The 17112-nt window shown below is 40.3% G+C and overlaps 1 protein-coding gene across 12 annotated transcripts in view; it reads right to left on the bottom strand.

Annotated features, from left to right (window-relative positions):
- Positions 1-17112, bottom strand: part of EYA4 (EYA transcriptional coactivator and phosphatase 4) — a 73093-nt gene that overhangs the window by 15561 nt on the left and 40420 nt on the right. For 7 of the 12 annotated variants that reach the window (XM_074144476.1, XM_074144475.1, XM_074144477.1 and 4 more), the window contains 3 exons: positions 16738-16918; positions 9294-9430; positions 7789-7872 (listed from right to left, as the gene is read on the bottom strand). In XM_074144476.1, the coding sequence (XP_074000577.1) occupies positions 7789-7872; positions 9294-9430; positions 16738-16918 (402 nt within the window). The remainder of the gene's footprint in view (positions 1-7788; positions 7873-9293; positions 9431-16737; positions 16919-17112) is intronic. The other 5 variants (XM_074144481.1, XM_074144482.1, XM_074144483.1 and 2 more) reach the window with 1 other exon arrangement.

The raw sequence follows: 17112 nt of genomic DNA, 5'->3' as shown, positions 1-17112 counted from the left end.
CATTTCTCATTAAATACAGGAATCCTGTCCCCGGATAAGATTAATTCAAAATGTTCCATCTGTTCATAGGTCAGCTTCCACGCTATCAAATCACTCCACCTCAGCAAGACACCACAAATCTACCGATCTGCAATAACACTTAGTCTGAGAGCATTTCACGTACAGTTACTGCGAGATAAGGAATTTAACTTTGCTAGGCTTGCTCGGAAAGAGGTTAAGCCAATTTGAATGAGCTTACATTTGTTTTAAAATAAGAATGCTCAAGGACAGTTCCTGATGCTGACACCTGGTAACTAGTTTTGTCATTGCCTTAATCATCTGCCTGAGCTTGTGGGGTTCAGTTAACTTTTTTGTGCTTAATGTACTGCAATGGACGTTTAAAATAGATGTGATTCTCATTAAAATAAGAAAAAAAAAATCTATATTTCATCATTTAAACTCTGATTGCCACCAGCAAGCTTTCAGAAATCCTTTCTTAAATACTTTGAGATTAAAAGTCTAAAAGTTTACCAGGATCTGGCAACAAAATCACACAAAACCTCAAATGATCATTTGTTAGTACTAGGATCAAAGGCTTCCCGATCAGGATCAGATGTCCGCTACTCCAGGGCTTCGCAACGACAGAATAAAAGATGGCTTTTGCCCTCAAACACTTACAAACTAATGGTAAAATCTGAAACATGGACATATTTTGACCTCTGCTCATAAGAAAGTCAGACATGAAGGGGAGAACAGCGTACAAGATATTCTAATGACCCAAAGTTAGACTCAGTTCTCTGGCAGTGGGAGGAAATGTTTTTATGCTGACCCTTGAACTGGTCTAGACTACCTTTCAGAAGCGAAAACCAAATGCAATGCTTGGTACCGTAACTTCATCCCCTACGCTTTCTGCGGTCACGGTCACTGGATCTGAACGTCACGTGGCCGAAGGCAGCAGCAAGTGCAAAGGTCAGTTTTCCAAGGGGGTGATTAAGGAACACACGTTAACAGATTTGCAAAAACTCATGTAAGATACTTAGGACACAAATCATCAAAATGCTCTGGACTCATGAGATTCTTCATCAAGCCATAATGCTTTTATCAAAATGTCATCACATATAAACATGTGTTTCTCTCTCCTTTTTCTAGTGTTTGGTTTTTTTTTTTTCTGTGCACAGTAAATTATAAATTTTTCTTCCCAGATACAATATAATAAAGAGTATTTGCAATATGCTTCTTTACCTCAATCCTACGAACTCTAAGGCATGTGCATAACTTTATGCACAGGTGGTAACTCATTATTATTTATGTGAGTTAAGTTATTCACTGGAGTGCTTCCAGGACTGGAATCTCAGACTTTTGATTCTCAGCCTCTTTTTCCCCCTTCCTGGGTAGAAGCAGACTTAAATGCGGAAATTTGCTATAACATATTCCATTATAATCCAATTTATTTTTACAGAAACTACCAACTATGTATCACAATTTCCTGCCTTGCCTAGTATAGTTGAAAGACATAAATGTGACAAAGCTTTTTATGATTTTCTCATTAGTAGTATTTTTGTAACCAACTATGCCTGACTTTATTACTGTTAAAATGAGATTTTCTATGTTCCCATTTTGACAAAGGCATGTGTAGGATATTGCTAGGTACTATACGTAAAATAAAATAAAGCAAAGAGAATTCATTTCAGCTCACCATGAAATCAGTCTAGGATGTCCCCATAACAACTTCTGCTAAGAAGAGTCCCTGGAATTGAGTTCTCAAGACAGGAACAATTGTTCCTTTAATAAATTGGCCAAAACTTGTGCTACAACTGTTTAACAAGAATTAAACATCACGCTCCAGCTCTGTGCCATGTTAAGTTCATTCCTTCACATACAAAAATAGACAGAGAAAGCGGTTTTGCCAGGGTCTTGTGGTTTTATAACATTTGCACAACGTGGAGGAACATCCCAATCATCGTTTTACTGTCTTTCAACTTGACGCTGGAGTTGCAGGCTGGCTCAATGGCACAAAGAACTGAGTGTTGAAAAGAAAGCAAGAAACATGTGCAGCTGATAGAGATTTGAGCTGAGCAAAATGAGAAACTGAATAAAAGGCAGACTGAACTTCTGCCAAAAATGGTATTTTGTGCTGCTTCGCACAAGCATACACAAAAGAGGAAACAATAAAAAAACCCCAGCTATCTGGAAGTTTTCCCCAGATAATTTGCCGAATGAAGAAGCACAACTCTTTGGCCCTCGGAGGCCTGATTTTAGCCAGATATCATTAGCGTGCAAAAGAGTCACAACCGGCTACAGCACTTCTGTATACCAAAATACAAATGACTTTAGTTACATTACTATGAAGGCACTAAACTGGAGCCAGACTGTCTGTCTGTGGACTTCTGTACTAGACTGGTCCATCCACCGGAATGCCTCCTGGGAGACTAGGTAAAAATATCACGGGAGGACCAATATTTAAATGTTTTGACTAAGAGGAAAGTGACTGGAATAAAGCCCCCAAAGCTCGGTGTCCATTAGTGGAAGAAAACTACTTAATATTGTCTTGGAAGGTCAGGTTTCAACACAAGATGTTCAAAATAATTTAATTTCATGGAAAAATAATACAAACACACAAAGCTTCTTTATAAAATCTCAGAAAACAAATAGGCAAATAGACTGCCAGCTAGATTCAGCGTGACAGGAATTTGTATGCATGAAGCCTTAAAAATAAGCAAGAAAATAAGCAAAATATATTAATAATATTGTAAAAATAGATTTTCCGTGGGTGGCTGTCCTGAACAGACTAGCACAAAAACTTGTACCTTCTGGAAAAGGTGGAAATCCTAAAGTACCGGTATTTTTAGCTTAAAGACATTTCCCTACATTATGTAGGAATCTCAGCTTTAAGTCCAGCTCTCACTCTCTCATAGGGGACACTTGTTCCCAGGAGAGCTTCACGTGGGTGGCAATGGAAGAAGCAAATACATCTCTTCTTAATAACTGTATCTGGTGGCTGATGAAGGAAAACTCACGTACTCCACAGGGAGTTTCTGTTCCGCGCTCTCTACAAGGCAGTAGGAAAATGGACTCAGCGGTCTCAGACAATGAAGGAGTGAACAGAGAGGACAACTGGAGGTCATGAGAGAAACACTGTTAATACAGGCGGACAAAAGCGTATTTATGAGTGAATTTGGGAATGTCACCATGGGCGCTAATGGTGAAAAAGTTTTTCTGTTTAATGACTGGACAAGCAGAAAGTGAGCAATAAACACCTTCTGAGCCCTTCCCAGAGAAGGTTAATGTGGCCTCCCTGACAACTTTCTGTCATTGGCAATGCTATCAAAAATATCCGAATGTGATCATCAAGTGCGGATTTGTTTTCATTTTTTGCACTTGGAAATTACATTCTCCCCCTTCTAAGGTCACAAGGGACCTTCATCTCTTTTTTAACCAGCTGCACCTCGAGTCACAGCATTTATCTGGGCATCCTTGCCCTCTGGATTGACCCGGGAGAAATGAATGAAATATAAATGCTGAGAGGTAGATAAAACTCCAGCTTAATCAGCCTTAAATCAGCAAGAATAGCTGGAATGCAATGGAACAAAGAATACACACTGTTCACAGGGAATAAGAATGTACCTCATAAACTTTTAACAGATGATGACATCTCCTAACACATGTCCTGTCACATCAACAAATCCTCACTTAAGAGCTCAGCATTGCAGAAAACTGTATCTGCCAACTGGTGCTCAGCTGCAAAAACCATCATCAGCCACACAAGTCATAACGTAACAGCTCAAATGCCGATGTTCATAATTTGCTACTGCAGTAAATAATTAAAAATAGAAATGCATTAGTTTTATGAAGTACGAAGCAGATGAGCAACCGGGCTGAACGACAAGAGGCACTCTTACTGCTGGGAGGCAGCACGGTTTCCCTGGAACCTAACAGAGGCATAGTGTAGTTTTTATTCTCTTTTTATGTTAGCTCTGACCAGCCCAATAAAATACCTACACCAAAAGTCAGACAGAAACACCCACAGGCAGAAAGCAGCAAGCCACAGAATATTCCTCTGGTTGAGTGATGCATTGACCAACCTCTGGCCAAATCTCTCCCACTTCAGTGGAGTTTAAAGCTCTACTCTACTGGTGGCCAGTTGGGAAGCAGCAATTTGCCTTGCGTTTCAAATGAGATGCTTACAGCTGCATCCAGCAAGCTAAAAATCTTTCAGCAAATCACTAGTATTGTTTTTAACACAGTTATTCTAATTCTGAACTCAAATAATTATCACACCGTGCAAAATGCTGGACGAGTATATACCAAGGACAGTGTGCATTCTCAACTTCAGAAATCCTCAGGCATAAGTCCAAAATCTGTTCCTCTCTTGACAAATACATGACCTGAAAGTTGCCTGCTGGACCCAGGCCTTCCCACATGATCTCTGCCAACGAATGCCTCCATTGCCTATGGCCGTGTCGGTTTGCTTTTCCTTCTTCTCTCCTACTCCAACCACTTGTTAAACTGTAGGAATCTTTTGAAAGAGAAACCGTTTGCCTCCTGGCACCGCTGCAGCTCTGAAGCGCTCCTGTACTCATCCTCTGGTCCCTCCTCCTGGCCATAACAGCATGACGACCACCTCCACATGCTGCACCTCCCCTCGCTGCATTCCCTGCACAGCCTGAATTGCAGCAGAGCGGAGGAGGGATGAAAAGACCAATTTCTGAATGTTTTGCTTTTGCCTGGTTAGTGCAAGAAATAGGGTAAAGAGCTAGTGGAAAAGAGGAATGAAGGTTTACATGTCGAGGAGTAGATGGGAAAGAACCGAAGGTGAATATCCTTGCCTGTCTGTATATTCACACTAGTTCTAAACCCAGCACCTCACCTCTTGAAAGTATGAAGTGAGAACATTTTGTATAAGAAGATGCCTTCCCTTAAAGCAGTGTTCACATTAAAGACTCACTGATCTCATTTAGAATATTTAAATATGGAGGAAGGGGAAAACTCTGCTTTTCCTCTGAATTTTTTTTTTTTTTGGTGGTTTCTTTTTTGGGAGTAACCTGATTATGTTATACAAAATGGGCTCACAAATAAGTATGGAAGAACACAGTATGCACAGCTGAGCTCTGTGTGACATTACCCGCCTTTATTTTTTAAAAATTAGATAGCAAATCACTGCAATTAAATAATTTAGTATCACCATTATACTACACTACTCACTACTCTGAGATTTTTGTTATTGTGAAGTAACAATTTTATACCACCTTTCCAGGCTAAACAGCTTTTTGAACAACACTTTTGAAAGACCTCTGTGCTCACAAGACTTCTGCTGAGAAGTGCACAATTCATGCACTATTTATTCTCAACAGCAACCCAATTCTCATAACAATCCAGACTTCAGTCTGGATTAAGACTTTGTTTATGGATGAGAATCACATGCAGAAAAGATAAGGGTCACATCTGCTGAAGAGGTCGTGCACCAGAGACTGACTGAGGTCCAGCTGGGCTATCTTTCCCTTCTCCCGTGGCTAACCTCTGAGGCACTCAGGCTCTGATACATCCCATCTTAAATTGAGGCAACGCTTCCACAACATGCAAAAGTTATATCCTACTCATGAGTAGCTCTCCCTGTATTCCCTTTCCAACTGCTTTAGCCTCCTTGCAGTCAGCAATATACATATATTTGAGTTTCATTGGCAATTACTCATTACCTTCCCATTGAGTTCTCTGTAAATATGGCAAAGGTAGTCACCGCAGCAAGGAAAAAGTCTACTACTTTTATTTTACAGTCTCTGGAAAGGAACACATTTCCCTACTTGTATGGATGCCACATATCAGTACAAAAGAAAAAGGATTTTTTCTTAAGAATTCCTCTCCTTTTGCTTCATGGTTGTTCATGACATTTGTTTACTGATGCTGATCTCGGCAGTGTAACTACATTAATTTCACTTACCCTTGAGATACTCTTGGTTTATACAAGCCAACTTTATCTGCTGTCAGTACTACTGGCTGTTAATCTGCCAGCACCGTTTCTAAGGGCTCTGTATGGAGAGAGCTCCATACCGCAGATGTGCTCTTAAAAAACAACGGTACTGGGATTTTTTTCAAATATCCTTACTTACAACAAAGTGAGAAACCAAGAGGAATTGCATTCCTGTTGCTGTCTCTAAGACAGTTTTTAAAGTTACTCACAGATGTTTACGAGCTACAAAATGTGCTCTGATTTTTAAAACTTTGTATTAAATTTGACTTTGACTTTACTCATGTATTATGTGAGATGGCACAGGAGATGTAAACATCCTAAGGGCACAATCAAAAAAGGATGAAAGGAATGACTACGTCAGTGTGGCAATTCAGCAAGTTCTGTGGCAGTCTATGGGCTTACGCTCAAAAGCGATATAAATGTTCGTGTTCAGCTAGGTTTCTCTCTGGTTTTGATAACTGTAAAGTTAGAAATGATTCTGACGAAGTTGTTATAGTGTTTGAAAAACGGCGGAAGAGGAGTTTTTAACAGAATACTGAAATGTGCACTGATTTGGCACTGTGAAGCTGCAAAACAAGCAAGGCTGTTTTTCACAAGACATGAATAACTAACCTTATCTTAGCATTCCAAAAATTCAGATTTTTGTCTGGGCCTGTGAGTTTTTCTATTAGCTTTCTCTTCTAACGACCACAAACAACTGTCTCTAAATACAGAGGACTGGCCCATCAATGGTTAGAATCCACAGAACATTGGACATTTCTAACCCACTGGCCAGGGAGGCGTGCGTGGAAAGCATTTCTCTAATGTACTCTTTCTCACATCCTTTTCTGGAGCATCTGATTCTGGCTGGAACAAAGAGGTAGGAAACTTCTGCTAAACAAGTCCTTTGCCTGATGTAGTATGGACAGGGTTACATTCTTAAGAAGAAAATACCTTTGTGTAAATTACACCTGAATGGCACACCACCAGGACACCTAGTATATACCAACATTCTTCCTGTCCATCTTCTTCCCATCCATACATTTGCCCTCATTTTTTGTTTTATCTGGGCCTTTAGCTCTACCCCTCCCAGCAGCCCGCTCCTGCTGCTACACACTGGTCTTCTCACCAGTGCCTTCTCCCTTTGCCTGAACACCAACCCCTGGGTTCCCACCACCGCCCCAGCAGGACTCGCTGCTGATCTCCCAGGGGATCTCCTACAGGCTGCAACTGCCTCTCTCTGCCTCCCTCGCTTTTCCTCCTCCTCTCCCGCTCGCTGCTCCGTGACCTGAACTCCTTTTGGATCTCCTTGGAGGGGAGAGGATATGTACAACTGTCTGCTTGGGAGAGGGATTCACTCCCCGGCATTACTCACCCGGGAGCCAGCCAAAGGAACCAAAGACTCAATGGAAAAACTTGGGAGTCAAAGAATAACATCTGCAGCTGGTGCTGAAGAAGGTCTGTCTCTTATTTGTTCATTCTGATTCAATTTCCCTGTAAATTCACCCATCGTTCCAGTTTATTTCTTATTTCTTCCTCTACACATCCCAATAGTCAGTTATTTCCATTTGCCCATTATCTCTATTATCTCCCTGCAACATCTCTTCCAACGTTCCTCAGGAACTCACCCTTGTTCCTTTAGAAACTCTTCCCTCATTTGCAACGTCTGCTCCAGCCCTACCTCATATATTGTGCTTAGGGTCTGGGTCTCATTTGTCTCCTTGACTTTTACACATTAACCCTCTGGAAATGGGGTTTACTGTACACTTTCCCTCTACCTTCACCCAGAAGGTAAAAAACACGTTCATGTGCAGGCCAGATAGCCCTGATACAGAGAATCGATGCAGAACTCATGGTTCACGTACCTTGCCATACTTCTGTGCGTAGGATCCTGTGAGCAGCGAATGAAAAACTATGATTGTTTCATCCAAATCCCAAACAAATACACGCTGAAAAAAAAAAGAAGTGGGGACAGTATAGTTAAACAAATCACATCAAAGTCCCACCACCATCCCACCCTGCAGACTAAAAGCCAACTCAGTCCTAAAGTTCATCTAATTGCTTAACCATGCAGGTTTTCCCTGAAAAACAAGATCAACAGGGTATCATGCATGGCAAAAAGTCAGAAGGAGAGTAACTTTTGAACTCTTCAAACATTTCTTATTTGTCCCCTAAAAAGCTTTTCAAAACTGCTGCATTACACGGATTTCAGAAACATCATGGGGGGGTCAAACAGAATTGATGACTTAAGGATAAACAGCACTCTCAGATACTTCTCTGCAAGTCTTACTGACTCAAGGCTCTTCTTTATTGCTAAAATTAAGTCTTGGGTAAAAGTGATATATGCCACGTATAATGTCATACAGAATTTAAATAATATTGTAGGATAAAATGGGTAATTCTAACTCAAAAAAACCCGAAAGAAACTCATTATATTGATAAGGGGTTTGAGTTCGTTTTCACTGGTAAATGAAAAAAGGAACAGGAAAAGTGAAATGCAAATAGTCAAGAGTATTTTTACTGGAAAAAATAAATTGAAAAGCACAAAAATGTGTGACAGTTTCTGTATAAAAGCAATGGCGTTTACATTCAGTGCCTGGCACTGCAGCCCACCCTGCCACCCCAGGAGTAACTGTGTGGCCGGCCGAGTCCCAGCAATGGTCTTGTCTTCTGCTGTCCCCAGAGCTGGTCAGTGACGGCAGAGCCATGGGGCTGGCCAGGGCTGCTCCCTCCCGGTGCCAGTTTGGTGTCAGCAGGGGAGAAGGGGACACACCACACCGATGGGCAGCACGTTCCCCTGATGCCAGAGCTGGGGTGTTTCATACACACTCCACTTCCTCCTCCTCCTCCTCCTTCACTGCTAACGCAGGAGTACTAAGACTATAATTACTGCGTTGCTAAGAGGTCACCTGTGTTTTAAATCGTCACCCCATATATCAGGCAGATATATTTCTTCACTAAGGCACCGATCTTGCACATACTTAAGTACAGCCATAAACTCACTGATGTAAGCTGTCTCGTTGGAATCCACTGATATTACTTATAAGCCCAAGGACAAACCTGGGCACAAGTATTTGAAAGGCTGTGGCCAGATGGTCCTGTACAATTTACACTGCATTCATAAATACGTGTAATTAAGCTGAGCAACATATTTGAGACTTCCTATTCTGCTTAACTTTGTCATAAAGAAATGTCTCATTGTACGTGTATGTTAAAATAGCAACTAATATCTGTTATATTCAGTTAGTGAGATCAAGTCCATGACGTTTTCTGAAATGCTTTAAACTATTTCCACAGCTGTAGTTTTCAGAATTTACTTTTCATCAGAAGAAACCTCCACATTACCATTCATCAGTTCCTGCGGGCATACCTCCAAGTCACTGTCCGGAGGGGGTGATGGATTATTCTTCCGCCCTCTACCCCGAGACTTTGACCCAGAACTCCTACATGTTCTCTCATCAAGATCTTTGATTGGTGTGGAGGGGCTCTGCACTGTGTCAAACTCCCCTGTAAAGTCAACCATTCACGGCAAAATTAGTGCTGGATTTTTAAATGAAAAAAGCTTTTTTTTTTTACAGACATGTCTGTATGCAAACTCAACCACAAGATGAACCTAAAAAAGTTGTATAAAAAGAGGGATAACATGGTCTGTCTTATGTAGATGGAATCTGCAGATACCACACACACTTTTGATTTTACCAAGGAAACATCATAAACCTTAGCACAAGAGAAAGATTAAAATGATACATATGCATGTGCAGACTTACAAATACACACGAGCACATGCAAAATGCTGATATATCCAGGGGATGTGTTTTAAAAGTCATGCTAATGACTTCTCAAACCATGGAGTGCCTTTTAGTTAAAGTAGTTCATTCCCCATGTTGGGAATTCAGCTAGACTTATTTCCAAGTCCTGTGTTTTACCAGAACACCCTTTGGCACTCGTCCACGCACCAGAACAGCCGGTCAGCTTCCTGCTCCATCTCCTCCTCCCAGGTCACCTGCTCTTTAGTAGAGTTCACTTTTTATTTATTTTTTTTTTTTAACCTTCCCTCTGCCCATAAATTGTCAGAGGAAAGTCATAATATTAAATGCAATATTCCAGTTACCACCAGAAAGAGAGTGAAGTCATACTTCTTGTATTCTGACCATCTTTCTCCAAGCATCAGCTATTGTCTGCTGTCAGAGAGACATGCCAGAAGGACCTTTGATCTGCCATGGAATACCTGCTCTTAACACTCAGGCCTATCCCTTACTTACCAGTTTGGCTGGGTTCCCCAGTGCTAAATGACATAAATCCTTCTTCATCATCTATCTGATTAATGATTTTATTTTTTCTCCATTAAAGAAGGAAAGGGTACAGCTTAGATCTGACATTTACTACAGAGTTTGGTTCAAGAGAGTCCTTGTGCTGCAAGTAATTGTGCATTTCTGCATCACTTTGGTAGTATTTGTTAAAAGTGCTCGTGATGGCATTTCAGCATAAGAAATTAACACTTGGTACAAACATTTTGCAAGAATCACCTATGATGCATCTGATTTTGGTGGCTGGAATCTGAAAATTACTCATTTTTTACAAAGGACTTATCGCTACAGTCACCAAAGTCCACCAGGTAACAGAGAAACTGGCCAGCAGATCAAGGAGAGTGATTTTTCTGCTCTGTTATGAACTTGCAAGACCATGTCTGCAAAAACATCTAGTTTTGGGTCCCCAAATACAAGAGAGAGATTGACAAACTGGAATTAGTCCAAGTGAGGGTTGCCAAGACAGTTAAGGGGTTGAGTACGGAGGAGGAAAGGCTGAGTGACAGAGAAAGGACAAGAAGCAACAGACAGAAACCACAGCAAGGGATTCCTGACAGATAAAAGATAGAAATCCTTCGCTATGGGAGTGGTCAAGAGCTGGGACAGGAGCCCAGAGGGACTGTGCATTCTCCATCCCTGGAGACACTCGAAAGTCAATTGGACGCAGCCCCGAGCAGCATGATTTGTGTTGGCTTGTCCATGATAGGTTGGACAGAAAGAGCTGCAGAGGTCCTTTCCAGTGTGAATGGTCGAATGTTTCTGTAATTTTCTCTGAGCCATTCACCTCATTCTCCCTCCACAGCAAAGAAAAAAACAATTCTAGTCTAACAGGATCTAAGAAGAAAATAGAGATTGTACTCTCAATTAAGAGTCTGTGCCTCAAGTAACACAATAGTTAAATTCTTAACCTCTTCCATCATTTATTTATACCTTCCAGTGAACGACATACAGAAGATTATTAAAATAAATACACTGGGAAGATATATTTATACATCTTGACTGGAAAAATACTGTTGTATTTCTTGGAAGAATAAGATTTAAGCCCATAATGTCACATTCCTGAATGGGAGCTCTAGACATGGTGAGGAAAGAATTCAAGATTCAAGGAAAGGGGAGAACAAGCAGAAAGTTAGTTCCCAACCCTATTGGTTAGGACATTTACCTGGCGAAGGACATATCTAGGTTCCACTGCCTTCTCCAGGGCACACTGGTTTATTTGACAGACTGACTGATATATATATGAAGTATAAAGACATATTTTCATAATGCAGACTCCACATCCCTGTACCCCCAAATGGAAAGTGATGAATCCTCCATGAAACAGGAGGAAATCAAAGGTGCCTCTCTCACTTCCTGGGAAAGTACTCAAATTATTCTGATGTTGCCTGGAAGAAGATATTACTACTTTTTTCTCAAACTAAGTGGAGTCTGCTTCAATGTCACAAAACCAATGTGCTTCTCTGCATGTGCAGAACAGAGCCAAACTTTCAGGCAGCAGCTAAGAAGAGATTTTTAGAACTGCAATTTGAGAATTTATTCCAGATACCATTTGGGATAGGTCTGTCCTGATTTGGAGAAGGATCATGTGCATTCTATAATAGTTTCTCTTTCAGCTAAAACCCTTATTTGCCAAGAAATGATGGAAAAATGGAGCAGCAATAATAATATCTGATGAATAATGTTCCTATGCTGTTTTTACTTTGTCCCTTCGAACGGAGAGTTCTTGTTGACTAATCATTTCTATTCCCAGCACGGTGTTGATGTCAGTAAGGACACTGCAGGCAGTGGAGCGATCAATAAGGTCATATTTTCTTAGTTCTTTCCGCATAAGAAGAACAGCAAAATATAGTTTGGTAAATGCACAAATGTACAAAAAGATGCTTCATAGCCAGAATCCTCATGCAGCAAAAATCTACACTGGCTTCAAAAGAAGTTCTGAGTGTGCGAGAGTTCTGAACGAAAATATAATTTCCTTGATTTTTCTGACAGAGTGGAAAAAATATCCCAAAAGAAAACCCCAGAAATGAAAAGGCAAAAATTAAATAAGTGAAGATGAATGTTTACATTCTTACCACAAAAGTCTTCATATTTATAACATTTCAACATTTTACAACAAAATCAAGACTCGTTTCTGTATTAATATATTAAAACATCTGTTCTCAATGACTGCGTTTATTCTAATCTACCACCAAAAAAAAAACCCTTAAAAAAAAAAAATACCCCCGTTCTAAATCTTCTCTGAAAGTATCCAACAACTGAAGCAAATAACTTCAGTTTTCATTTAGCATGAGCTATTACCAGTTGCTCCAGGCTTCTGCTTGGGGCAACGCTGTACATGATTGCATAATTATCTGTTAATCAGTACTGTAACTAATTACTGTACCTTGTAACTTCTGGATATTTAAAGCCAACTTTATTTCATTACGCTAATCTCTAAATCAGAATGAGCAGCTGTCTCTTACTTGAACGCAAGGTATGCATCTATTTTAGAACTGCAGAAGTCAGTAGTGCATGTTTTTTTTGAACAACTGTAGGCTTAATTACTTGATTTGCTTTTTTACTAACAGCAGGCTGTTGGTAAAGGAGCAACTGCATTTTCTTATCCTCCATTTGCTTTAGAAATTAGGTCAATGCTGATAAAAGGAAAACTTATTAAAAATTCAGCCACGTAACATAAAAGAATGTGAGAAAATGTAGTACCAAAGAGTACTGAAAACCTTACCCTCATGAAGAGTTCCTACAGCAGCTCATATTATACAGAAATTTTTATTGCAATATTTGAAATTTTTCAGTTTTTCCAATATTGAACACATGCCTAATAAATATACTTCATGGCCTCCTCCCACCGGAACTATAAGCAGCATCAGAGAGATGATAAAGCAAGAGGAAGATGTTAAAACTAGAACATGGAACGACCACTTCATCACAGATGTTCCTACAGTCGTTCATGTCCAGCATGAAGCCTTCCATGTCATGGAGACCTTGCAGCAGCTCCAGTTAGAGGGCAGGGAGTTACAGCACCACCGTTACAAATGGAGGTAGTCTTTCATAACCAGAACATTGTTTCCCACCTCTAGTTTGATGTGAACATCCCCTCCTCCCTGTTAAAACACAGTTGTCCCACTTAAGGAGGAGAAAAGAGATGTGGGCACAGGCTGCTTACAGACCTAATGCCATCTCCTGGAGAAGCCACAAAGGGTAACTTCACTGTGGGTACCAAATTAGGAGAGACCAAGATCTGCTCCATCCCAGTAACGGAATTGGAGCTGATATCCTACGAGTGATTCACCTTGCCTAACTCTGGACATATGCAAGTGAGATGCCTTAACATGAAGTTTTTCCCCAGGCTCCCTACAGAATTTTATCCACCCTAGATTAAATGTACTCATCGAATATATGCAAATGTACAGATCTCCTGAGGCAGAATTCCCTAAGGATTCTCCTGACTTATCCCAATATGAGAAGAAGTGCCCCTGGAGATACCTATTTGTCTCACACAACTTCAGAGAAGTTGTGGATGCCCCATCCCTGAAGGTGTTCAAGGCCAGGCTGGATGGGGCTTTGAGCAACCTGGTCTAGTGGGAGGTGTCCCTGCCCACGGCAGGGAGGTGGAACTGGATGATCTTTAAGGTCCCTTCCAACCCAAACCATTCTACAATACTCTGTGATAACGAGTGCATTTGAAAAATCTTAATGTAGAGCAGGCACAATCCAAACACAGAAGAGAAGTCAATGGGATGGGTAAGGAGCTGAGCCTTAAACTGATGTGGGATGGATGAACTTCTCAGCCCCTTCATACTGTCCTTATGGATTGAGTTTTGTTGCATATTCTTAGCAGAAAGAGCAGCCAGAAGACGGCTTCAGCATTTAAAAATCTCTGGTTTTTTTTCTGGCCCGTAATGTGTTATTGCTTGTTATGAGTACCAGGAAGTGTAATGTCTACTTCAATTTTCATCTCATTTTCTTTACTCAGTCAATAAATAAAATTGTAACCAATATTAACTCTTGATCTGATGGGTCCTTATTATAAAAACAAGAAGTCATGTATGTGGGGAGAGTACTGTTGGCTTTGATTAGTTATTTGAATTAATAGCTAGCAGAGATGGCAGACTGAAGTGCCTTGCTGTGTTTAATCTTAGGTTTTAATTGGAGTAGGTCTTGAGGACCACGTGATAGACCTGTTAGACAGCAAGTGAACACTCTGCAGTACCATCTACTGTATCTGAAGCGATCTCCAAGACATCGCACCTCACCGATGTGAATTTATTTTTACAGTGACACAGAAGGCATGTCACGTATTCTCAAAGTGGGTGTCGGGCTCCCAGCAGCGGGTCGCGTGATCCGTGCAACGCTTCACAAAAATAAGGGGTATGTGGGCAGATTTCTAAGTTCAGACCCACAACCTACTTACCAGGAAAACCAGTGCATGTGCTTAAACGATCCACAAACAGGAAAAATCCTTACTGTTTCATAGACATGAAGCCTTCGATATTTTTTTCAGCCTGTTCAAGCTAAGTAAGATTCCTTTTCTTTGTCAATGCTATTCAATACTAAGGGAGTTTGGAATACATGATACATTTGTACAGCATTTCTAGGAAACGCAGATACACAAGGGAGAGACAATATGGGAAACACTGATTTTCTCAAATAAGAATATGGAGGAATAACAAAGGAAAAAGGAAAAGTACTCATCAAAACATCACTCATAAGGACTTTTCACCTCTTTTAAAAATACTTCACATGATTTGCATCTCACGGAATCAGGGAATTGTCAGAGTTGGAAGGGACCTCTAGAGATCATCTAGTCCAACTCCCCTGCCAAAGCAGGATTGCCCAGAGCACATCACTCAGGACTGCATCCAGGTGGGTCTTGAAGATCTCCAGAGAAGGGGACTCCACACCCTCCCTGGGCAGCCTGTTCCAGGGCTCTGGCACCCTCACCATAAAGAAGTTCCTCCTCATATTTAAATGGAACTTCCCATGTTCCAGCTTGTGCCCATTACCCCTCGTCCTATCGCTGGGAACCACTGAAACCATCTGTTATGGATGTCCTGCAACTGCTGAAATTTCACTTGATGTCAAGTTACCTCTTACGCTTTTTCTCCCTAAATTCGCATTCCCAGACTACTGAATAACTTCATCAAAAACCAAGGGAATGTGTATCTCCCCATATCCATCCCATCCCACAAACACATGTATGTGCGCGCGCACACACACACACTCTCTTTAAAAATCAACCTGAGGAAAACAGTTGGCAAGTAAAAATGCAAACTCACGCAATTAAAATTGCAATGTTTTCAGTAAATTTTAGTAGCTTATATGAAGTATGAGGCCTTGCTTACACTTTTCTACACAGTATATACCCATCCATATTATAATACATTAGCTTTTCTACTACACTTTTCAGTGAGATGTTGCAGTAGTTAGCTTGAGAATTAGGAAGATTTATACAATGGGTTGATTTTGTGAATAAAGGACATTTGTCCCCTATTCATAGCCTCCAAAACCCAGTTTATTAGTCCTTTTATAACTGCTCAGTCTGTGGGTAAGGCTTCATAGCTCTTCACTATAATGTCTTCATAGCTCCGCACTATGTGTAATCTCAAACACATAATTTTAACTTTACTCTAGCCCCGTTTATATTAAATGGGGAAAAATAAATTGGTGAGATGTTAGAAAATCTGGCATGGAAAAAAAAAAAAAAAGAAAGAAATCCATATTAACATTTGTGTTTGCAGAACACAGAACAGAGCAGGTAAATGACTGGGAACTGGGTTATAAGGATAATGAGAAAAAATAAAGAGCTGCCATTACCCCGGGAATACAACTGTGTAAGAAAATTCTGTTCTGTAGTGGATGTGCACAAGGGGGCAGGGTTGGGCAGGCCAATTCAGTCTCCTGATGTCTCCTTCGAACTTTTTCCTTTGCAACTTCAACTACTTCAATGCTATTTTTTTAAGAGAGACTTGTGCTAAGAACCGATTGCTCTATCCATAATTACCAAAATTAGAGAATTAGCAAGCACATTTGAATAAAGCCCCTGGACTCTTGCTAGCATGACTGGGGCATAATTAAGCAAACAACAGTATCTTGTTTTAAATTCTTTACAGCAATGCTTCAGAACATGTAGGTGAATAAAGGAACGTTCCACTGTCAGTAACAGGAGAGCTCAATGAATTTTTGTTTAAAAATTTACTAACGGTTTGCTTCCGTACGGTTGTTTTCAATACTAATAATCCCTACCAGATTGCTTTAACTTTTTTTCAGGCCTTCTCCTTCCATAGACAACCATCTCACTCTGCAAAGAGCTTTATTTAGCTAACAAACAAACCAGACAGGTTTCCTAAATAAAAAAAAGAACAAAAAACCGAAAAGCTTATTTTGGCTGGTTTGCACGATAAAGTTTTCTGAAAGGCATGAGGTTAAAATGTCATATATTCAAAGAAGGCGGCTATGGAAATCTTGTCTTTATACAAGTAGAGAATAAAATGCAAAAATTGTTTTCACCTGCGTGTAGATCTGTACCTGGTTGACTGGTCAGGCCAGGGAGAGAGTCCTGTAACTGGTAGGTTGATGATGATGAAGTGCCATCAGCCGTGTTGTTTGAGGTCATATATGCACCATATGTTGATGCTGAGTAATACTGGGCATATTGGTTTTGGCCAAAAGCTGTGTATGATGGATAATCCTAAAACAGCAAATGCAGCAGAGAACTTAATTAAGTAGAGTAACGAGTGATTTTTCCATTAAGTATTTCTAAGTGTGCAATCATATGACTTTTGCATGAGTTTTGGGAGCTTAGTTTAGATTTTTTTTTTTTTAAGTATATTTAATATTTTTAAATTTAAGGATATTTACTAAAAGACTACAGGGAGGTTGCTG

The sequence above is a fragment of the Numenius arquata genome, chromosome 2 (assembly GCF_964106895.1).
Source record: "Numenius arquata chromosome 2, bNumArq3.hap1.1, whole genome shotgun sequence".
NCBI classification, from domain to species: Eukaryota; Metazoa; Chordata; class Aves; order Charadriiformes; family Scolopacidae; genus Numenius; species Numenius arquata.
The sequence above is the reverse complement of the archived record's forward strand: the minus strand, read 5'-3'. Positions and strand labels throughout refer to the sequence as shown.